At 41.4% G+C, this 24,114-nt stretch overlaps 1 protein-coding gene across 1 annotated transcript in view; it reads left to right on the forward strand.

Annotated features, from left to right (window-relative positions):
- LOC122793208 (thioredoxin-like) overlaps window positions 1-24,114 on the forward strand; it is a 96,273-nt gene that overhangs the window by 17,649 nt on the left and 54,510 nt on the right. The window contains exon 2 of the mRNA XM_044061043.1: window positions 1,195-1,299. Coding sequence (XP_043916978.1) covers window positions 1,195-1,299 — 105 coding nt within the window. The remainder of the gene's footprint in view (window positions 1-1,194; window positions 1,300-24,114) is intronic.

A 24,114-nucleotide genomic window follows, 5' to 3' on the forward strand; every position in this document is an offset into this window, starting at 1 on the left:
TAAGCATTTTGCCAATGTCAGAACTGTACACTAGTATATCATATAACTATTGCAATGTATCCGATATATGTCACAAAACTCACATAAATTGCAAAGAAATATATACATATATTATAAAGGTGTTGCCTGTGAGCAACACAAGTGTGTAGAGGCACACCTGAACAAAATGTGGTTAAAAAACCACTTAAACACATAATAATAATGGACGACCAAAAAATGGCCAACCCGCCTAAGTATACATACAAATACAACAGTAATAGACCTGTCAAAAGCCACAAGTGTCCAATGTCCCAACAATCCAGTAGAATGTACACCGAACAACATATGTCCAGCAAACTATCGGTGGACAAAGCCAAACGAGTGTAGCCACCGGTAAGGGAAATCTTCAATATCTCCTAATGGCGACCAACGGGCAGTTCCAAAGAAACGCCAAACCAGAAGCTGTACAAACCGTTCGTGGCAACACAGCCGGCAAATGAATACCGGAGGAACGATGTGCTCACGGCTATATAGCCGCCAACCCCAAGTCAAGATCCACTTAAAGAAAAAGTGGATAAAAATCCAAAAAGTAATGCACAAAAACAGAGTTCTCTTGTCATCCGAAGACCAAACCAGATTTATTTCATTGCAATTGATTTTGCCCAACATGCATAACTGGTGCCACTAAGAGTACCCTTAAAATTCTGACTTCAAATAGAGGACGGCCAGTGTTTCACCTGTATGAAGCCTTGGACTCTTGGTGAATTTCCCCCTATTTTGAGGAGTAGTTGTGTGCCACCCACACCTCTCCTTTGACTGCCAAGCTTTGACTTGTGTTTAATGTTGGATTTATGTACCTTGCTGTCTGATTTGGGAACCTTTAAAGAAATGAAATTGGGAATGTTTGTAACCAAGCTTCTAGCAGTGAAAGGAAAACTGGTAGACGTTAAATGTGTGACCTTTAAAAGTGCTTGTATTTAATATGGGGGGTACACCATCTCTTGTAAAGAAAACCGTTTGAAAATGTCTACTTGATTAACCATTTGTTGCAATAAAGAATATTGCAAATGTACTGTTTACAAGGAGTTTAGCTAGTGCCTGCAGCTATCCCTTTGGGAAGGTTGACTATGGGAGTGTGTAGTGCCTTGTAAGCAGCTTGCAGCTAGTTGTGGTACTTTAAACAGGTTAACTACAACTTGTTTTCTTTTTTTGTAGGCTGACTTTGACAACCAACTGAGTGCAGCTGGTGGGAAGCTTGTGGTTGCCGACTTTACAGCAACATGGTGTGGTCCATGCAAAATGATTGCACCTATTTTTGAAGTAAGTACTTGGTAGGAATTGGTGCTACAGTGTAGCTTGGTAGTCTCCAAATACCAGTCACAATACCGCTGTACAGTTGTAGTAACAACTGCTGATGAATATTATGATGTCTCATCACTCTGGTGAACTGATGCTGTGCAAACTACTTCTAATGGTAGTGAGTCTGACATTCACACAGCTTTGCAAAATTAATCTCTCCAGAATGAAAATTTCAGTTTACTTGGTGAGTCAGTTGGTCACATGACTGCCATGTCTGTTGTGTTTCTCAGTGTAAACATTCTAAGCATGAATTTGAATGGAGGAGGATACATTGTTTTTGAATTGCATTGCTTTGTGCAAGTTCTTCACTAACAATATTTGTGAAGTTATTGTGTAGAATGTAGTAAGTGGACAAACTTGTGGAAACATGGAAGTGAGTTTGTATAGCCAGTTTTGGGTAAGGAAAGGAAGTCTTAAAGCTTCGTCTTGTACAAATTAAGAACACTTTATCTGTTCTGAAGGTGTAGCTTGAGTTGCTTTCTGACTTACAATGAGCAGCAAGGTATTGTAGTTTAAGAAGCTTGCTTCTGGAAGTGACAGCCAGTTACTTCTAAATGGGCAGACTTTTTTTCTGTCCTCTTTAGAAGGGAACATTGAGTCAGTTCTACAAGGCCTAGGGTGTATCTAACCTTGGGAATAAGTATACCTATTGCTAGGGCTCTTGGGTTCATGGCTGAGAAGGATTGAGACTTAGGATCTTGAACAGTTTACCTGCTTTAAGCACTGGATTGGCATACTAAGTTCTAGTTGACTTCTAGAAAGATTGCACCAGTATGTGTTTCATGTATATTTGTCAGTGAGTAGATGGCAATTGTACTGAAAGGTGTCTAAGCCTGTTGCGGTTTTGATTTATTCTAGAATGTTCAGGATTTTGGCCAGGAGGCAGATATAGTCTGTTAGGATAGTGTTTGGAATAGTATAAGGGACCGTGCTCAAAGCTGTGGTGTATACCTGTTTCTTCAGGGTGGTGACTTGCAGAAAATTTTAACCTAGTTTGAAAGAATTTAGGGATGTAGGATGTGGAAATGAGGTCTGTATGGGGGTGTATAGGTTTAGTATTAGTACAGGTTTGGGGGAAATAACTGTATAGTAGAATGGTGGCTTTTCAGTACTGCAGTTGGCGGTTTGTTCCCAGTAGTTCATTGTGTACTGAAGTTGTGGTAAGGGTGAGTCACCTAGTTAAGTTAGCTGTGTATTTCTAGAGCGGTTTAGGTTATCCAAGGTCAACACTTGTATGAGATGTCTACAGCCCTCTATCGGGGGATGTTTTTCCAATCCTTGTGAACATTAAACTGAAGAGTCATGACACTGCCCATGGGCTTTAAAGGCTCCACTATAGTTTTTCAAACATTGTGCCATATGTCACCTGATCCACAAGCTACCGAGTCCCTTATCAGAAGCCTTTAAGCTGGAGTCCTGGGTGTCAGTGGATGGGCACTAAAAGTTCTGTATTGGATACTCTGATTAGAATAGCTAGGAAGTGCAAATAATGGTGGAATCTGGTAGAGCTTTCATCTGGTGACCATGTCCACTGATGCGTCTGCTCTTGGGCAGGGCATTTGGAGTAGATTTGCTGGTTTGAGGTAGTTTGCTCAGTTCATTTTACTTCGTGCTGGGCTGCTGTGAAGACTATATAAAGCCCTTTTCCCTCTGGGTTCCTGTTATTCCTGTTTCCCCACACAAGTGCTGTCTGTTTCCCAGGAGTAGTTCTATGTGGTCTTAAGTTTGGTGAAAGCAGAGGCTTCCACAAGTACTACTTCAGTTTGGGCTACAGAATGATTTAAGAGCCTGTCTTTGATTGGCCAGCTTCTATAGAGGTGGAGACTTTAAGTAGCAGATTTGCACAGTTCAGTGCAACCAGCTTCTCATGTTAAGTTACTTGCCTCAGACTAGGTTGTGGTGGTAAGGCATATTCATCTTTGTAGACAAATTTCAGTTTGCTGTGTCTTGCTACAAACATATTGCATACTGCAAGTCAGTTCTAGTGACTGTAGTGTTATATTGCATGGTTGCTTGTTGCTGTTTTCAGATGATATCTAGAGAAGTCTGTGAAAGTTCTATTTTTGGTAGATAGAAAATGGCGACTTTTTTGTGCTGCTGTTTTGATCAGTTGTTGCAGTTGTGCATTTACTGCATCTAAAGACTTGAAGCCCTGTTGCTGTACTCTAACCTACGTAGTGCTAAGATGACCTGTGGCTGGCATAAAAGACATTCTGTGACCAATTACCAATGGATTTACTGCACATTAGCAAATAAAATGGCATTGGAAAAAATGTGTAGGGATCCTCTTCTGCACCATTGACTGTTTGGAAGGACCAGTATATCTTGCTGAGGATACTGCTGCTGTTGTGGGACAGATTCCCCACACACAAAGCTCATCCCTGTCCATATTCAAACATAGCTTCCATCTTTGGATGGGGAAACAGAAAATTGTACTGCAGGAGGCAGTCTTGGGGTATAGTGGACAGAGGCAGCTTGGAAATGCTTTTTCATGCATGGATCCCCTAGGGTATGATCCCAGTTATTCTCATTAAGGATAAGGTCTATAGACTGAGATGGGAAAGGTCAATGAAAGGTTATTTCTAGCACAGAAATGGAAATTTGTTAGGCTTAAAATGGTCTGCTAGGGCAGCTAGCCTAGTACTTTTGCCTATTAAGCTGTAAAGCTGCTGCTCTACAGATGCTGTTTGTAACTCTAGTGGTTTACATGTTGCACATCTGGCTGTACTGATGACTACATGAAACTACAGTTCTCAGTTGAGTTCTCAGTTGAACCAGCTTAACACTGAATTTTGAGAGGTGTTTTATGCACACATGTGCTTACTGAATGTGTTCAAGGTGAGAATTTGGCCTCCAAATTCAGGAAGTCCTTGCACTGAATGCTGAATGATTAATGTAGCAAAGCTTTTGGTAAACTGCATTTGCTAGCAGTATGTATTTTGAAGCCGTGTCAGCTAGCTGCAGAAGTGGCATAAACTGGCAGATTGCATATTGTCTAATGAAGAGGGCACGAGAAACAGTACAGCTTAACTCCATTAAGAAAATGAGTAACCTAGCAAGGTAATGCATAACAAGTGGTAGGTTCAAGTCCGATGGCTCTGTAGTAAGCAAACAAGTTTTCAAAAAACTAGCAGCAATGATAGCATAATCCACTCGATCCCTGGGCAAAGTAACTGTAGGGTAATAGCTGCAGTTTTGGTATACAGTAATACTCTCAGGTTAAGGACAAAACTCCGCTATTAGTTTATACAGCAACCTACCTAGCCAGTACCCTTACCTGTATAAATCTCAAGGATGCAGATTTCAAGCTCTTAAGGCTCTGCTTTTGACTAAGCTCATCTAGGGTTACCACCTGTCCTCATTGCAAGGGACAGTCCCACTTTGGCAGTTGTCTCAGGACACTTGCCCTTATATTTTGTCTTAATTTTTTTATTTAGTTGCATAAAAGTTATTTTGTACCTGAAGCACATAAATATTTGAAATAGAATAAGCAACGCAAATGCTACAAAAGCTTTTATTTTGGCAAAAAAGTGGTTCTGTCCTTTGATCGTCTTGACAATTGGTTTTGGAGGATCTAGCATGTCTGCTTGGAATGAGATGACTGGTAAGCCTTTTTGCTTTCCTAGGAATGTTCTGTACCCTTCCTCTTACCAAGGCATTTGTATTCTGGCTAAGGCTTTTGCTACCCCATAGTGCCATTTTCAGTCAGTCTCAGACACTCCAACCTAGTTGTATCTTTCGGCTTTTCCTGGTTAGGGGTCGCCACAGCGGAACTCCGGTCCGCTAATGATTGACAGTAAATTTTTACGTACAGAGTTGCCAGCCCTGGTGCACAACCTTAAACAAAGGTACACCCATTCACACGTCTCCACACAGACGCTTTTGCTGAGAATCGAACAGGACAAAGTCTTACTGTGAGGACATCTTACTGTGAGGTGACAATGCTACCGCAGCACCTCTACTGCAGCAGACACTCCAACCTAGTAAATATTAATTTGAAGCACATTTTAAAGGTGTGCATTTTACATCTGTGCAGAGTGAATCAGCAAAGTGTTTCAGTGAATCCTATGGTTAAAGCCACTGCTTGTGACTTGTCACATTAGGTTGATAAAGCAGACCTTATCTGCACCAAATATAGTGAATTTAAACACATTGAGGTGGTGGAAAGAAACCTTATGTTCAAGTCTCCAGTCTAAGAGCAGACTTTAAGTGAGGAGTTTGATTTTAAAATGACCACTAAAATTAAAAATACAAATCTTTGCCAGTTGAGAACCAACACCCAAGTCTTCAATATTGGTATATATTGTCTACTGACTAGACAAATGCATATTGTGTTCCTCCACACACCCCAGTTATCTGTATTCAGCACCCCTTTAGTTACTATGGAACAAATTTTCTCTGCCATCTCAGAAGCTAAGCACATCTCTATGGACCTAGATAACCTACCAGGCTGCTTAATTCAATACCACATGGCCTGGCTGAACCCCATACTTAACCTCCTCTAAGTCTCTCCAGTAGTTATATTGCTGAAGCTTGAAAATTGCCATTGCTTAAGGATGGCCCAAGAGACTGTGGTAACTAGTCGCATTGTGCTTGTACATAAAGCTGTGGAGCATGTTATCAAACCTCTGTCTGGATATTTCATCTGTATTAAAGGAAGGTCTCTAAAATCTCAAATGTACTGGAACAGTGGATATTGGTTACTTGGTACCTCCAGCATATTTAGATTTGGCTGAGGTCGAGGAGCTAAGCCCTAAACAGAAGATCAGTCTTTGTAATAGATGCTCTTCTCCCACCTCTTCAACAAATGGCTACATTATACCAGAGTAGCACCCTTGCAACATTCCAGAAAAACCTGGATAATTTGGGTGGCCTCATTCTCCTATCTCTTGTATTGCCTTCATTGAGGCTGGAGGGGGGTTTGAATATGGCTTTACTAGGCTTGTAATGGTCTGCATTTTCCCCCTAGTACTTGCCTAATGCATTGAAACTTCCACACTTTTTGGAATTGAGGAGCAGCTTTTTTCATCTTGTAAGCATTCAAGAATACATGCCAACCAGTACAATGGCTGTCTTCACCAGCATGCTAGTGGCTTGTGTATAAACAAGCGGACAAATGTTGATAGGCTGATTGTTCTAGGCATGAGCCTTTGTTTCATCATTGCTGCCCATATCCCAGGTCAGACGTTGTCTGCTAATGCCCTGTGAGTTTTCTGTCAGTAGCGCTTTTTTTTTTTTTTTTTACTGCTGTGATATAATTTGCACTTTGCTTTCTTTGGGTACTCCTAAATAAAATTTGGATAATCCTTTTGAATTTGTTGCATCTGCTTGAGGTTTGCAAGGGGCACCCAGTAAATTCTCATTGACTGGGAGAATGCAGACTCCACACAGCCCATCTCAGCTGAGCCCTGAACTGTAGAATAAACACTTGATTGTGCCACACATTAGCTGTTCAGAAGATTTGTATAGGCATTAGGCACACAGGAAATTTTGGAGTTGAAAGGAGTAAATCTACATCCCCTCAAATTTAAAATGTATGTACTTTTTCTATTGTGTACCCTTCAGTGTGCATGTTAGCAGGAACAGTGATTAAAATGTATAATGGAATACAAACTACCTTATGATCTAAAGTTTAAATGTACAAGGCTGCTCCATTTCACAGTAATTATTGCAGCATCTGATGTCCTGAACATTTCCATTCCCCTCCCCTGATGGAAAACATGCATGCTTTCATGTTTAGTCATAAAAAGATGGGGGGGTAGTATAAGTAATTTGAGACTGCTCCCCTGAGGTAGAATGTCTCACCTGTGAGTGAGGCAGCCTTTCTGGTTTCAGAGAGCTTGGAGACTCTTCCTGAAGACCCTGCATTGGCATGCAGGATGTCATTAGTACATCTATCTGAAATTTCTGTGGCAGTTTGAAAGCTCAAATGCACTTTGGTTTTATATAATGGTAATTCGTTTTAGTGTTGCATCTTACAAAGCCAAGACACTTGGTATTGGGCAAATTCAGTTTGGAAAATCTTGCACCTGGTGGTGGCTAAAGTTTAGTGTGCTGCAAGATATTGAACTGTCTAGGTTAAAGGCTGCATTCTAAGAAGAACTTGACTCATTATTTTTTCTTAATTTACTGGGAAGCTCTGACTGGAGGTTTATCTCACTTTCAGTGAAGCCCGAAGTGAAAAGCTCTACCTATTCGGCAAGTACACTTGACAGACAAATCTAGAACACTAAGTACTTTTCTTTCATGACATAGCTTGTTAGAGAAATTGCATAGATATAGTGGATACATAATGTGCTTATTTGGGAGTATTGAGAAGGGTAGCAAAGACAGCGAGGGGGTTAGCGGGATTGAAGTGTGGAGGTTTGTATTTTGTAGGCAAGAAAGAAGGTAGCGGGTGGAATGGCAGTCTGTAGAGTAGTGTAAATGACAGCTGTGGGAAAATGCACAGTGAGAACTTGGTGAGAATGTTATAGGTTCATAGGTAGGTACTAGGCTATTGGCCCTGGGGATTGTACAAGCCCAGCCAAAAAGGTACCCTGGCTTTTGCCACCCAAGAAAATTATTTTCCTGTGCCACTGTCGAGCAGAGCCACAGAGGTGATCCCTGGGGTGAATTTCCTATTTCCCATCCAATCAAGATTTTCTTGGTAATGAGGAGCTTTGTTTGGAATAAAACTACCTATATCAGAGTATGGGTAGTTAAGAGTATGGGAAGTCTCTGACAGGAATCTATCCCTCCGGCCTGTTCTGTTTATTGTAGTGACAAGGTTTAGGTGTTACATGCATAGGTGTTACATGCATAAGATCTACAGAAGGGTTAAGTAAAAGAGTTAAGTTGTGTGGGGAAGGCTAGACTGGGGTATTGCATGCTATCTAGCCAGGATTCTATGGCTAGAAAGGCCTTTTTTGGGTGTGTTCTTGTAGGGAGTACAGTATTGTGACTGAGCAAATGAGTGGCATCTGCATATTGTACTAGGGTAGCTTGTTTAGTGGTAGACTGTGTAGATTAAGATGTAGATGTTGAAATGTAGGGGTCCTAGAATTGATCCTGGAGGACAGACTGAGGAAATCTGAATAGGCTTGTTTCCTATTGGATAAGTAGCCGTGGAACCACATTAGTGATGGGGTATTGAGGCCTAGAGAGTAGTTCCCCAGAGTTTTTGGTGGACAGTATGGAACACTTTCAGTCTAGGAAGACTGACACTAGGTTACTCTTCTGGAGTTGATTTAAACTAGAATGTTTTAAATGGCAGTACTGGTGCTATGATTAGGCTGAAAGCCATGTTGAGTTGAGGGGAGTAGGTTTTGTTGAGGTATTTTAGCAACTGGGTGTGGATACACTTCTGCTATCTTGATGAGTGGAAGGATGCTTATTGGACAGTAGTTGGCTAGGTCAGAATTTCCACCACCTTTTATGTAGGTATGCTTTATATTTTCCACGTTGGAGGAAAAAGTTTTCTTTATGGCTTTTGAGTATGGATACTGAGAATGCTATAGCTTCTGTTATTTTGAGGTACTCTGCTGGTATTTTTTTGGCTGCTAGGGTGGTTTGCTGTACACTTTTTTTTTTTTTTTTTTTTTTTAGTAGGTATTTTTATTGGTGGGTATACTGTCAAGTTTAGAGTAATTTTGTAGGGGGTGTGGAATATTGAAGTTTAGTGTCAAAATTAAAAGTGCTTTTGAGTGGAGCTGCTAATATTACCTGTATTGTGGTGGGTTGGGAGGTAGAGGGTTTGCCATGGTTGATTAAGGGCTGCCAGAAGAGTTTGAGGTTAGTGCTGTCTGATACTGTAGGTGGGTAAGCTGGTCCCTAAACCTTTCTAATAGGGTTTTGGTGGTGTTTATGTGCAACTTATGTAGTTTCTTTGCTAGATTTTTGTAGGTCCTGGTAATCTTTAGTTATGGGAATCCAAATTAGTTTAGTTCAGGGAGGTATTTGTTTCATGTAACAAGGGCTTTATATTGTTCGGCCACTGAATAACTTATTGTAGATAGGGGAGTGCTAGTCTTACTAGGCAAATGGAGTTGATTTACTGTTTATTCCTAGCAATACATTTTTTCTAATGTGTATTTGCAGGATATGCTTTTGTTAGTGAAGTAACTATTGGGTGGAAGAAAGACTGATGTGGTGGAATTTGCTGGAGTAGTCTAGTGTGCACATTGGAGTTGCATCTAGTTTGACTGACTTTAACATTAATCATAGACCAGTCTGAAGTTCTTTTGGAACTGGTGGATTCTTGGTCTTTAGTTGTGGAGACTGAGCTACGTTTGCCTTTTCTTTTAATTAGTTTTTGTTTTAGTCCTTTGTAAGGTTGTCAGGGTGTGAAACTAATTTTTGGCAGTAATCAGTCTCTGACTTAGTACTGTGCTATACATATCTAAAACCAATTTAGTACTGTGCTATACATATCTAAAACCAACAAAACCGTCATGGATAGTTACAAGAAATGTTATAGTAAAAATACCAGCATGCAGGTTGACAGCAGAAGTGATTTAATGTATCAAGAGAGCAGGGGGAGATGCTAAATCATCTTAACACTGGCTGTCCAGGAGTGTAGTTTAACTATGGACAAATGAGTCCTTCTCAGAAGTATTGATACTAACAATAGTACCACTTCTGTTCAACTACTCCTGCTCAGATATGATCACTGAAACCTGCAGAATGACAGGCAGTGAGGAACCTCTCAGGAGGGCACATAAAGGTCGTTGAGGATGCATAGTCCCTTTTTATATTGATGGGTATGATGTGCAAGGGGCTATAAGTTTGCAGAGTCTAAGCATATGGGGTTGCTTTGCATGTACAAGGCGGGGGGTGGCAAAAGGTGATGGTGAGGATTAGCTCCAAACTATGAGACATGACACTAGGAAGGTCATACCAGGTAGGTACTAAAGGAGCTTTGTTAAGCTGTGTTCTGACCCTGGGAGTCAGATTAGTGATCTCCACAAAGTACTGACATGACTCCTCCAGCTGCTACACCTGTGGCAGGGCTGTAAGTGGTCTTATCTTTATTTAGCAAGTTAGCTCCATCCTTAGCATTACACTGTCCACGTGCTGCACAAGTGGAAGGTGAGGGAGGGTGCCTGGGACAGTTTTACCTCAGCAGGTGGACTTGTATAGTAGGCAATCGCAACATATATGGCATTCCATGTGACGAAAACTACATTAGTTCTGAAGTGGATTAATCTTCGCTCTGTGCACTTTTGAAACTAACGCCAGCATCTGCAGTGCTATGCAAGTTGTGGAATGCTTCCAGCTGTATTTTCTAGCTTAGACTGTACCAAGCAGCCAGCTACTTGAAGAGGCACCCTTGTGAAGGACTGTCTTCAGACTCCTTGCAGAGCAAGTCAGAGCTGTTTGCCAAGTGCTGCCTTAATAGGGTGTTGGGTAGTGCAGCAAAAAGCAAATCTTTGTGCAGGTGTGCACATTTGAGGTTTATATTCCAGTTGGCGCAAGTGTGCAAATGCTGACAGTGGCTTCAAGACACTGAGATCATAAAAGAACAAGTAGTTCTCTTGCACATGTCTCATTTTGTCTGTACAAACAATTTTCCCCTCTACCTCAGCAGGAGCAGGCATGCTGAAAGAACAGGGAGGATGGGAGGCCGAAGAACTTGGCAATGAAGTCTGTCAGCTGCAGAGATTTGGTATTCTCCCATTTAAATAGATTATGCTTCCCAACAATTTGGGGAGCAGATATGACCCTACTGCTTGGTCCTAATCTATGAACTATGTTGGGTGGTCAGAATGATGCCTTGGCCTAGTGTCAACATCTTGCCAAAAGATCACCTTCAGGATCCAAAAAACTGAACTGGTGCTCTGTATCTTAACATGGAGGAGGAAAATCAACAGTGGAGGCTGATTTCTTCCAAGAGGTGTGAATAAGAGGACATTGTGAAATTACTTGGACACTTAGCTCTTCAAAACATTTTATAGCTGCTAAAGCAAGACTATGCTTAGGTGTGTGTTTTGTAGTCTGATTTTGAAGGAGGTGGTGGAATTGCAGAAAGTGGTGATTTTTTTTTTTTAAACATTTGCAGTCCCTTTTTTGCTATGGAACTATAAAGGACACTAGATGATTAAGAGCCAGCCTATAGGATGCCTGTACTAAAAGAAAAATGACAAGAGGTTGTGGGTTAATAGCAGGAATGGATTGATGTGCAGGTGATTCAAAAACATAGGGGTGATTCAAAAACTTAGTATCCTCAGACTTTCACCTTCCTAAGAGCTGGAAGCAAACCAGGAGTAGGTAATTTGGGAGAGAACAAGTGTAAAGTATCTGAGATGTTTGGGATCTTACTACAGCATTCTGGAGAAAGCTGCAACAGTGGAAGGCACAAAGCAAAACCTGTATAGTGAATATACTCTAATGGAAAGGCCTACAGGAAGGGAGAAGTGAGGAATCCTGTCTCAAAGGTACAGGATCAAAATGTGCACTGCTTAGAAATGAGATGCAGGTTAAAGTGCTGTTTCTAAAGAATGAGACTAATGTGAATGGAGTTTCACCCTTGACCTTTCTCAATGATTTTTTTTTTTCTGATGTAGTGATTTTGACTTTCCCAGAAATCCATTGACCAGTTGTGAGGGAATTTGTGTGTAAGCCCACTGGGACAAGAACTCACAACTCCTGTACAAGTTGCTTACACAGTAGGCAAATAGAAATAAAGCTAGTACTTTCAGTACAGGAAGCAGCTTAACAGCTGTGAGTAGAATAAGGTTAGATGAAAGTACTGTTGGCTGGAGCTGATTGAAAGTTTTAAGGATCCTGCTTAGGATTTCAAGTTGGTTGATTGATAATGCAAGTGCGTAGTGAAATAGTTTAACTATATACATGGGAGTATAGTACAGTGTAAATGTCTTTGTAGTCAAGTAGAGATTTCAAATCTGGTTTTGTACACCCTTCATCTAACTTGTGCCTTTGCCCCAGTACTTCTGTTAGAGCAGCAGATTATATGAAACCACCATTGGTAGGGTTTCTGTAGGTTTGGTATGACTTGTTCAGAAGGTATGGAAGGCAATGTGGCTGAGTTGCATTAAAAAAAATTGAGGCTGATTTTAAATGTCAGGAAGGGGTATAGAGGCCAAAAGAGGAAACTCTGTGGAATAAGGTAGAATGCAAGGCAAAGTGGAAACTGCAAGTGGGTGTTGAGAAGAGATGAAAAAAATAAAGGAAGTTTAGGTGAAATAAGTAATACATAAGGGGTTATGGATTCCCAGCTGGTCAGGACCTATGCTTGTGTAAGTCTTATGACAACTTGGCATGCAAGGTGTTGCAAAATGGATACCCGTGGAAGTTGAGCAAAAAGTACTTTCCAGACTCACTATTGGTAAAAGGATATTTGGTGGTCATTTGGAACTTGAATCCAAAACCCTGCAGCATACTGTGCTAGTGCCACTGGGCCAACATGGTGTCATACAAGATTTATAATTCCCTTTAAGGCACATTCCACTGACTTCTCTTGTCCACAACTAATCTAACACTTGGCAAGGTCTTTTATATACAATCTAACAGTCTTGTGTTCCTTATGGAACATTTTATGTATGAGTGACACTAAGACTGCTACAGCATCATATGCATAATTCAAAGTGCAGTGTTGGGCTCCCCTTCTTGAGTAAGCACACAACCTTTTTCCAAATTAAGTTCATCAGTGCAGTGATACAAATCTGTCAGAATTGCTTCTAATTGGTTTCTCAACCAGCAAGGAAAAGTTTCTTGCTACTGCAGCTCAGTGTGAAAAATATAACCGAAATAACTTTACTCTCCATGACCCACACACTTCTCAATTACTTGTAGCAGGCACTTACTAATGTCTGCATGTCTCAATTACTTGTAGCAGGCACTTACTAATGTCTGCATGGCAGCAGAGAGATCACCCAAGAAAGCAGTACTGATAACTAAGGAAGTGTTTAAAAAAAGCTGTTTATCTTCAGCTTGGAGGGTCTAGTAAAAAGCACTTCATATTCCATGTAGCGTCAATGTTCAGTTCATCCCTTTGCCATTTGGATAATCTGAGGCTCCCACATTATGTTATTTTCATTTGTTTACTGGGATGGTCCACTGGGCCATAGTGAGCCCATTTTCAGTGGAGGCCTGGGAGAGAAGCAGATCAACTTGAGTACATGACTATGCAAGAGTTGTAGTAGACTAATGATGGTGAACCTGAGTTCAGGGTGTCAAAAATTTGGGAAATGCCTATCTTGACTGTACTAATGTCACCCCCCGAACAAGAGAAACCATTCTTTATATATTCATTTAAAAACAGTCCAATCACATGTGCTGCTATGTATTGTAATACAAATCAGTGACTTGCAATAGAGAATATGTGCACTGATAATTGGGCTTAAAATAGTGTACCAAAAAAATTACCCTACTTTTAACAGTAACTTTGAATTTAACATATTGCATTTGATTTGATTAACCTCAATGACCTTTTTCTTGCTGAGTCTCAATAGATAAGTGCAGGGTCACAGCTTCTTTGGTAACTTGGGTGTTGGTGAATGCTGGTGTCACCTTTGCACGTGTCAGTCTACTGCAGTGATGGTGAACCTATCGAATGAGCAAGATAAAAATATTGGTGTACTAGATTGCACAAACCACTTTCCTTGATGTTGTAATTAGAATATAACAATATAGGATGTAAAGCTAGGGTAATGGAGTTACTTTATAGGTTCTTTTAACATAGTCTGAATAATTGATCCTTTGTCCTCTTGTTTCAGTATAGATAAGCAAATATAGTGCAGTTATCACAGTAGTAAATTAAGGTGTAGGGTAGTTACCCCACTTGTCCAATGTTGGCTCCAGTGTTTGTGTGCAATGAAATTTGGATGCTTGATTTGTACATTGTGAACTGGTCCAGGAACCCTTTTGACACCTGGGCAACAGTGTTAGTACATTTAACAAGTGTTGCACAACACAGTACTGCCATTAAAACATTGACTGCACATAACAAAGTTGCTGGTGAATACAGCATGCATTAATGCTTTAATAGTAAACTTTGTGTAGATGTGCAGTTGTATGTAAATGTATTGCACAGTTACAGCAGTACAAGATGCACTAATGGACTAAATCTGCTGCTGAATGCTGCATGGCTATACAAAGGGTGGGAATAAATTTAGCATCACCCTGGCAAGCCTCAAACTTGCCATTAAGAAATGTAAGGCTGGAAATTTGGATTACAAGCAACTGAAAATATTGGGAAGACTGAATAAAGGTACTATCAAGGGGTGTGTATTCTTGTCTGTTCCTCTTCACAGGAAGAGGAATAACGGCAAAATTCCTCTTCCCTAGTATGTCCCCTGCCAACGTATACACCTGACTGCTGCTTGTTTGTATTAGTTAATGTTACAAGTACATGCAAAGTCACCATGTTCCCAGCAAGAGTAGTAGTCTGGGAACATGGCTTGGTTACAGTCTGGCCTCAGAAGGCACATTAATTCACTTTTATTTGGAAAAACATATTTAAAATTGTAGTTCTGTTTGAGGTTTACAAACATCACTCCCTGCCTTTTTCTCAAATATTTAGTTGCTGTCTGACACAGCACTTGCTAAATGCTGAAGTGGTAGTATACATACAGCCCTGTGCACTGGAAACTCACAATCTGTAATCAGGAATGCAAGCTTTCTAAAAGCTGTCTGCCACTGTGGGAGTTCACATTAGACCTGTCAGATGAGCAAAATATTTCACCGTTGGTCCTCTTGCTGCCTCATATCCAGTGACCCAGAAGTACTTGGTTGTTTATACACCCCTTTTAAGTTCAACATCCCTGATCGTCACAAACATGACAAACTGGGGGTCTTTGTAAATCTAGTTGCTATCAGTACTGCACAAGTCTCATGTGGTCCCTCCTAACCTCAGACATTGCTAATGTACTCCGCCCAGTGTCCCTTCCATTCCTTGTAATACTCCCCCCTCTCATGTCTGAGATCAATTTGGGCAAAGTCTTTGGCATAGTGCTTCAGTGGGTCCTGACTGTATTCCTGGACACCTGAAGTGTAGTCCCGCATGGCAAAACCCCTCCACCTCTTCAACCTGAGTCTCCACTGGTTTCCCTCAAGGAGTGGAGGATGGCAGTTGTGGTGCTCTTGCATAAAGGTCTGTCCCTTTACTGACCCTGGAAAACTGGCCTTTCAACCTCTAGTATTTGTAAGGATTTGTAACCTATTTGCAGCTGAACAAATAAACGACAAAATAAGTGACCTTTTTTATTCCTTCATACACAATTGGCTTTGAAAAGGCAGATTGTGCCTGCTCAACCTTGACTTGAAAGGGTCCAGTAAACCCAGCATGAGGGAGTGTCACTCCATCTTGACACTAATCCTGTATAATTCACTGTATTAGTAACTGGCTGGCTGGCAGAACCTACACAGTTTAGGTTTGCGATATTTGTTGTAGACTGGGAAAATCACAAGTGATGACCCACAAGGCTCTGTCCTCAGTCCCACCCATACCTCAACTTTTTAGTGCAATAAATCTGGACAAAGCCTGACAAAATGGGGGGCCAAAAGCCCAAAAATAGGGACCTATTTTAAATATTAATATTGAGCTAGAGTAACATGGGAACAGACCAAAAATCCAGACTTTCTGTGCAAATCTTGACAGTTGAGATGTATGGTTCTGCCCCTTGATATTGATTTTCTCACAAATGTATACAAAGGGATCCCAAGAAGTGCTTGGCTTTCTCTGCCATGAATAACTTGGCACTCTAACTCCTAAATAGAATTGGTAAAGTAAAACGGACAAGCTGGCATGTGCCTACACAGCACCCACCCTTTTTACGGACTGGAGTACATGAACTCTTGTAAATCCTGACTGGATGATCACAAACTTCCTCAGGCATGTGGAGAGTCTACTTGATAAGGGGCGCACTGCTAGCTTCCCCACCAGTACCAAATGTGGCTGAGCTTTTTTGCCTCTTTTTTTTTGACTGCAAACTTTGCAACAGCCTATGAAACTTGCAAATTTTGGAATAGAGCCACCAGTACAATGGAATCCAAATTGCATACCATTTAGACCACATCTCTAGCACTACCGTCACTTGGAAAGCTGTTCTTGGTCAGTGGTTGGGGTATTCCTAATAATTACCCGAGATTGTGCCAAACAGCTGGAAGCGATTTTGAGTAGGCTCTTGCATGCATGGGAGTCTGAGGGTCTAACTTTACTGTTAAAAATGACTACTAAAACTTCAGTGTACTGAAGAGTGGTGATTATGAAATGGTTAGTTGCAACAGCAGATTATTTTCAGTAGTGCAGTAATGTTGGTGCCAATGCTAGTGTTGGCCATGGTCCTTGCTGGTCATATGCCTAGCTCTCAACTTTGGAAGCCTGTTCTGGATCTAGAAGTAATACTAATGCACACTTTCAGTACAGGGCAAATGAGCAGAGGTTTGATATTCAGGGCATACAAGTTCTGAATTTGCCTTCTGTCTCAAAAGACCTATGAGGAGCCTTTTCAACTTCAAATTGAAGTGATTAGATATGATTTGATATAAAATGGAAGGAATTTTGGTGAACAATGGCAAGCTTTCCCAAAAAATGGTACTGTTATTTCCCGATGGTCTCTGAAGTTCATCAGATTTTACTGTACCACTTCAACCTGTGTGTAGGTCACCTGGTCACAACAATTTTCTTCACATCCATCCAAAGGATGTGAAAGCTGTCCACATGGTACGACTGCTTTTATAACCGCTTTCTGCCAGGGCACCTTAAACTGTAATGTGATCCATAAGTAAGGGGGAACTATTTTTCTAGTTGTGCAAACTGTTCAGTTGGAGAGAGCATTGCAACTTGGGACTGCGCATTTTAATATTGCAGGCTTACAACATTGACTTGCTCATGTGAGGCCTTGCAGAAGTGATCTGTGTTTCAGTATATATCCCAAGACTGATCATTCCTCATGATTTGGTTTGAACTTTCAAGCAGACTACAAACAGACTTCTATCACTCAAAAGTACTGCACAAAAATCTAGCTTAAGGAACCCAGATGAGCAATTCCCAACAAACTTAAACAGGCTGGGTCCTGAAACAATCCTGTATACAAACAATAATTGAAAGCTTTGAGCACAGGTCAAGAGGCAGTATTGCCATTCCCAACAAACCGACAGGCACTTCAGCAGCCCCCCTAAGTGGTTTGAGTGTAATTCAGCTTGTGTAAGTAGGAAATGCATTGCAGAGTCCAAGCATCAATATATTAAACAATTCATTATGCAGGCATTCTTCTAACTGAATTTCAAGACATAGTTGTTGGGTTTTTGTACATTGAAGACAAAAGGGGGAATTGGTTAAACCTGTGGCAGTTGGAATTAACATTATTTAAATTTGGGAGTAGTGAAGTGTTCTAAGCAAAAGCTTAGATGCCTAAGTAGGCTAAACAAATCCTGGAAATGCACGTCAAAAACATTTGATATACTTTGCATGTCAAAAATATTTAATATACTTTGAAATACAAATTTTGACATGCACTTCAAAATAAACCAAAGTGCTTAGTTTTTCAGTTGATTCCTTCATGCTTTTTTTCCTCTTGGGAGTAGTCTGTCCAGCAAAGATATTAATCCTTGCACAAGTACAGAGTTTACACTTTAGGGTTGTGTGCTGTTGTGACATCGAATGCCTAGAAGTCTGCTTCTCCTTCACCACCCCATGATGTCACTGAATCATGTTACTTCTCAACCATTTTTACTTTCCAGTTACCTCTTGTGTACTGAGGAAGAGGATGTAGATGGGAGATCTGCATTCCCCACTTGAGTCCATCACCCCAGACAACCCTCTGGATGGAAGAGACCTTCAGTCTACGGGTGACTATTTCAAGGAAGTGGAGCTTGTACGTTGGAGAGGCTGGCTCGCCAGAGCATAATCCCCTCCAAAGAATGCTTACAGGTAGCCTTCCATTCTGTATCACCTACATTTTGGCTGGTCCCTCCAACTGACTGTATGTGCTGGTAGTGGGTAGGCATTGACAACCAGATTTTTTTTTGCTTCTAAAGGAAAAGATCCTCTAGGCATCCTCACAGCCTATCTTGAACAAAATCCTTGTGGCTAACTCCATTATGGTGGCATGTGCACACAGATTATGGTGGCATTATTACACAGATGCGCGCACAGAGATTGTGGTGGCATTATTACAGACACTCGCACAGACGTGTGGTAAGAATTTATGGGACAAGGATGCATGTGTTATTGCTGGTCATTCTTCATGGTATAGAATAGCTGACTTGCACTATTTTATTATGCTCTAACAGAACATACACTACAGAGAAAGATCTCCCTGACCTGTGCTGGAGTGCCTGAATAGTCTCAATGCCAACTGCAGCAGCAAGGGCAAACCAAATTTGCAGACAGTTTGAGTTGGTTCTTTCACTTATGACTGGTATGACAGGTCCTATTGTTTTGGCCCTCAAGTGAAGGGCAAGCTGTCAAGTGGGTAATCTTGATTTCTTGTGGCTGTAGGCTTGGAAGTCCTTACTGTTCAGGTTCCTTGACAAGAGGTTCTCTGAAAAGTGTAGAGAACCAGAGTGCATAGGACTTTGCTGTTGGGCCTTTTCAAATCAACCTTTTTAGGAATCGCAAATCTTGGATATGGAAATTGCCCAAATGGAACCTGCTATATAGGTGAGAGGGTTCCGAGTCTTTGTACCCTGCCTTGTGGAAACCAGGTACAATGAAAGAGCTTGCCCAACTAGTTACTCCTGTAGCAGATAAGAATAGCCCTTCATCTACAGCTGTTGCTCTTCCTCTAACAGAGCTCTTATCAAGAGCCTACAATGTTCTAAGGGTGTCACCACTTCTCTGGAAGAAGGAAGTGGCCACAAGTAATGTTTTGCAAACCTGTAAGTCTTGTGTCCACAAGAGCAGTAAAGGTCTAGGGTTTCCTTTCTGGTATCAGACTAGGGACCTCACTAACACTAAATTTTAAGTAGCCTACTGGAGCATGAGTTGTAATGCTGGATGGTCACTGTACAGTCCTTAAGGAAGCAATTGGATGCACAGACCCACAAGTTGCCTTCGTAACAAAGTAGTTCTGCATTTGTGGGCTGGACACTGTTCAGATTCCTTTATTTGGTCTTTCCACACACCTCCCCCAACAATTTCCACCAAAGGCATGGTGGTACTGACAGCTTACTTGATGGTGCAGGATAGGAGTGTTTCCATACACCCCCTCACTCAGTATGACTTTCTGCAACTCATTCCTTGGGAGTATCAATTTTAACTATTCCCTATTTGGAGCCAGTCAACTTTTTGCCATTGTCCTTTTCCACGACCTATTGTGTGGAATCTCGCCTACTCCTATGGTGGCTTTAGCCCTCAATCTGGCGTTAGTAATTCCCTTTACCAGATACTGAGGACTTTATGGTTGATAATTTCAGTGGTTCCAGATATCAGACCCTCTGTCCTAAACATTCATGTCTCTAACTGCAGGCACCTCTAGTGGTGCATTGGCAAGGTCTTTAAGCTTTATGGCTGTTCCTGCATGACTGCATTGGCCCTGAGGTGTGGGATATTAAGACGTTCAGTCAAAGGGATTTTGGTATTGCTAAGACAGATTAATCCGAGGGACATGGACAGACAAGTCATCCTTGCACAGGAAATTCTGTGGTGGTTTCACTGCAGGCACCACCTTTTCCCCAGGGTGCAGTTGCCATTTATTCCAAATGGGCAGTGCCATTAAGGGGTGAATCTTCTTCCTTTGTCAGGAAATCCATGAAACTAATGGAATGGGCTGTAGCTTCTTCCTGCTAGCAGTGTACTCCATGGATAAGCCAGCTTTCTTGCAGAATGTATCCATGTTTGTATGATGACACATGAATGATTCTTCCGCCTTAAAAGGAAAGCACTTAGATAGTGATGGTGGGGGCTTGCCATATTATGCTAGCTTTTACAAAATGCAGCAGCTTCTGATCTCCTTGTGGACATCCTACGTGGGACATGGCCCCCACACCCCAGGAATTTGCCATTCCTCCTCTTCCCCATGATGCTTGGTGGAAGTCGTATCTGGGCAGAACCATGTCCTTCCATTTTCTGGCTGTGACTGGCATTCTTTCTGATAAACTAGCTGCTTTTTCAGATTTCAAAGGCCTATGGACTCTGCCATCTGGCACACTTCACCCATTCCTTTTAGGAAAGGGGCAGAAAGCTTAACCATCAAGCTGAATGCTTAGTGCACAATATTGCCCCAAGAGAGTGACACTGCTGCATCAGTAACGCACATCAGCTTCCATAGTGACACTAGTTCACTCACCTTCCCCGAATAGCTGGTGCACAGCCTGAGTAGTGCAGGTTTTGTCACTGGATCATGTAACTGCTACCCTTTAGCAAGTGCTTGTGTTACTGACCTCTTTACAGTGATCTCCCTGAGGGAGGTCACAGCTGTGCATAAAAGGTACTACAAACTCTTCTGTGAAGGTGTCATCCCTTCACCCTCCATAAGCAAAAAACATTTTTATTTTGCTGTTTAACTCTGAAGGCTTTCTGCATAATTTTTTGTTCTTGTAGAATGGTATTCCTCCTGTAATCACAATTCTGGCCACCTGAAGCAAACAGCCAGAGGCAAGAGATGGAATAAATGAGCCTTTTTGAAATTTTGGCACAAGACTAGGACAGGACTTCATAAGCCTAAGAGCTTAAGTAGTGAAGACTGCATCTCCGATGTTACAACTGACCTTCTCCACTCAAGTTCATTTATGGCAAGTACCTTGCTTATTACTGTAGGTGGGCCTTTTGTACAAAAGAGAGGGAACATTTTAAATGAGAGATGGGAGAGAATAATTTGCTGAAGTGGGTTTGAATTGTAGGTATATTATGAAGGAAGAGGTGTGGTCTCCTGAGATTAAAGATGGTACGAGACTAAAGCAATTGGGGTTAAGTGAAGTTACAGAAACTGTGGAGGATATTGGCGGTATTTCAGATCAGTTTCATAATTTTTTGCAACGTTTGACCACCTCACACTTCACATTTCTGTGTAAGGAACTCTGCCTGACAGGGAGGAAAGGTTTTGTTCTTGGGAGTTGGTTTGCACTTGCTAAGGTAGGTGTGAGGATGAAAGGGAGGTGTGCCACCCCTACAGAAGGGTACAAAGACACATACATGGTCCAATTCTGATGGTTTCCTATGCTGTTTGCTTGCTGTACTGGGCTGTAGCGTAGTGAGGAGATAATGAAAATATGAGGGATTATCTGGGTGGCAGTGGCACAATGGATAGCATTGTCTGCTCGCAGCAAGAGACTTTCTGGTTCCCAGCTGGGATGCCTTCTGTGCAGAGGCTGCATGCCCTCCCAGCAGTTTCCTCCAACATTATAAAGATGTGCTGTAGGTGAATTGGACACTCTAAACTGGCATAAGTGTGAGCGTGCGAGTGTAGTATAGAACATCCTAGCAGGGTTTGGCCACCTAGCAGTGTGAATCTTTGCTCTAGATTCTTGAAGTGACACTCAACTCCACATGCAAAATGGTGTATGGAGGGGGGTATACTAGTTGGACTAACTGCTATATTTGGGAAGGGAGCCATTCAGATATCCCCCAGTGGTTGAAACTGTAGTGCTAAGAATTGTCACATCTGCATATAGTTTCTGTGAAGCCTTAAGTTCATCTACCAAATGGTTTATACAGTTTTCCCTGTTAAGACAGACTGAGTTGCCACTGGAGGCCCTTGGGACACTCACCTTCATCTTTTCTGCAAAAATTCCCCTTCTGAATGACTTTAGGTCTTGCAAAATCTGTCCAGCCTCTCCTTCCATCGTAAGAAGACTTTTTTTTTTTTTTTTCTTTTTTTTTACTCCCAATGACTGCATCTGACAGTTTTTCACAAACTGCTCAGCACAAAGATAGCCAAACTGATTCACACACTAAATACTTTAGTACATTTCTAAGCACTTGGTGCCCTCATCATTGTTGCCCCATCTGTGAGTTTTCATGAGGCTATGCAGTTGTCACTTGGGAGTTGTATTAGACGTCATAACTGCCCTCTGGTGCTGATGCAGAATTATCAGTTATGTTGCCCATCATGTGAGCTTTAAGATGGAATCTTTCAATGGTTTTATATGTAGCATAATTTTTGATATTTAATAGGAGTTGGCTTAAAGTTCCCTCTTCCCCCAAGGATGACTGAATTCCTGCTACACTCAGCAGAGGAATATTTGTGCATGTGTGAATATGAATGAGTGCATGTAGTGTGGGGGTGCTTATCTAAACATCCAAAATGTGACTAGATTCTAAAGTGAAGATCATATGCAACTCCACCCGTTCTTGGAGGGGGTGGACAGTGGGACCAAGAACTATTTGCACTATATTCTGAAATATGTGCTGTGCTACTAGAGTCCCTCCAGATCCATGTAGATGGTCCATCTTGCTCATACATATTCTGGCCTTTAACACTTAGGCTTTGCTTATGCAGCTGTCCTGTGTGCCAAGAGGGTACTCCAAACCAGCTGGAGAAATTCCCCCAAGTCTTTGGTGTGGGAATTATGGGAAGTCCAGAAAGCTTGAGTGTACAGCAGTAAGTGGTAGTATTGTGTGCAGCAGCATAGCATGCTTCCACTCCTCTTCATGGTACATATCTTAATATTCTCTATGACCAGTGTTTGAATACTGGCAACCCAACTACAGGGCTTGTGTTACAAAAGTAACTGCTAGCAAACTGTCCTGTTGTGTGGTAATATCAAAGCCCACTTAGCTAGCATTATGTGCATATAAATTGAATAACTGGTGTGTTGCCTCACCGGTTGAACTATGCTACAGTGGGCTGTACTAAATGGATATGAACACACTACAGAGTATTACAGATAGGGTTTGGAGCAATAAAACAAAAATGCCACCTCCCCAAATCGAAAAGCAGTAGGAGTCCTTGCATTCTCAAAGCCAGCTACAATTCCTGTATGAATCTCTTCCACCAGTTTTGCCATTTTCATGTAGGAGGGTGAAGTGCCTGTAACTATCAAAGATGGCACAAGAAAAGGTTTTTCTCAAAGCCAGCTACAATTCCTGTATGAATCTCTTCCACCAGTTTTGCCATTTTCATGTAGGAGGGTGAAGTGCCTGTAACTATCAAAGATGGCACAAGAAAAGACTCCACAATGTATGCCAGGCGTAGTACTCTCCCAAAGTGGAATACAGGTTCATGACTAGAGTATCAAGTTGTACATTTGTGCATTTCATTGCTTTGTTGCTTGTCGTGTAGTATTGGACCCGACAGTTTGGTTCAGGCCTACATTGTTTAGTAATGGTAGCTTGGTAACCAAGAATGTAACGCGAGTACGCTTCCACTTTAGGGAGTGTGTGTGGTGGTTTGAGCAGTTGTAGTCACTAGCAATAAATTTCAGATCTGAAAAGGGAAATGTCATTTTTTTAAATAAAATTGTAATGTTTAGGAGGCACACTGGCAATATCTACAAGGACTGGAATGATGGCTATGCCTATGGAGGGAATCTAACACATTCTTATGAAAGATTCACAGGTCTTTTTTTTTTTTTTTTTTTTTAAAGTTTCAGTGTTTAAAATTTGCTATGAAACTCCCCTTTTCACTGTATGAAAAACAGGAAGTTCTGCTTTGGTCTCATCTTGGTTGCATATTTAGCATTTTATTGCAGTGCTTCCAGAGCTGGGTGGTTGAGTGAGATGTCATCTTGGGATGTCATCTTGGGATGACACCTGTAGTGACTACAGCATGTGGTGACAGCCATTTTTGGTAGCTTTTCAGTACTCTTTGCAAGTGGGTCACTCTAACACTAACCAAGTGAAATGGTTGGGATTTTGGAAAAAGCTTGACATCACTGGTATCGGTGTCTGGA

This window comes from Protopterus annectens, chromosome 2.part0, assembly GCF_019279795.1.
Source record: "Protopterus annectens isolate FY-2018-M chromosome 2.part0, PAN1.0, whole genome shotgun sequence".
NCBI lineage: Eukaryota > Metazoa > Chordata > Ceratodontiformes > Protopteridae > Protopterus > Protopterus annectens.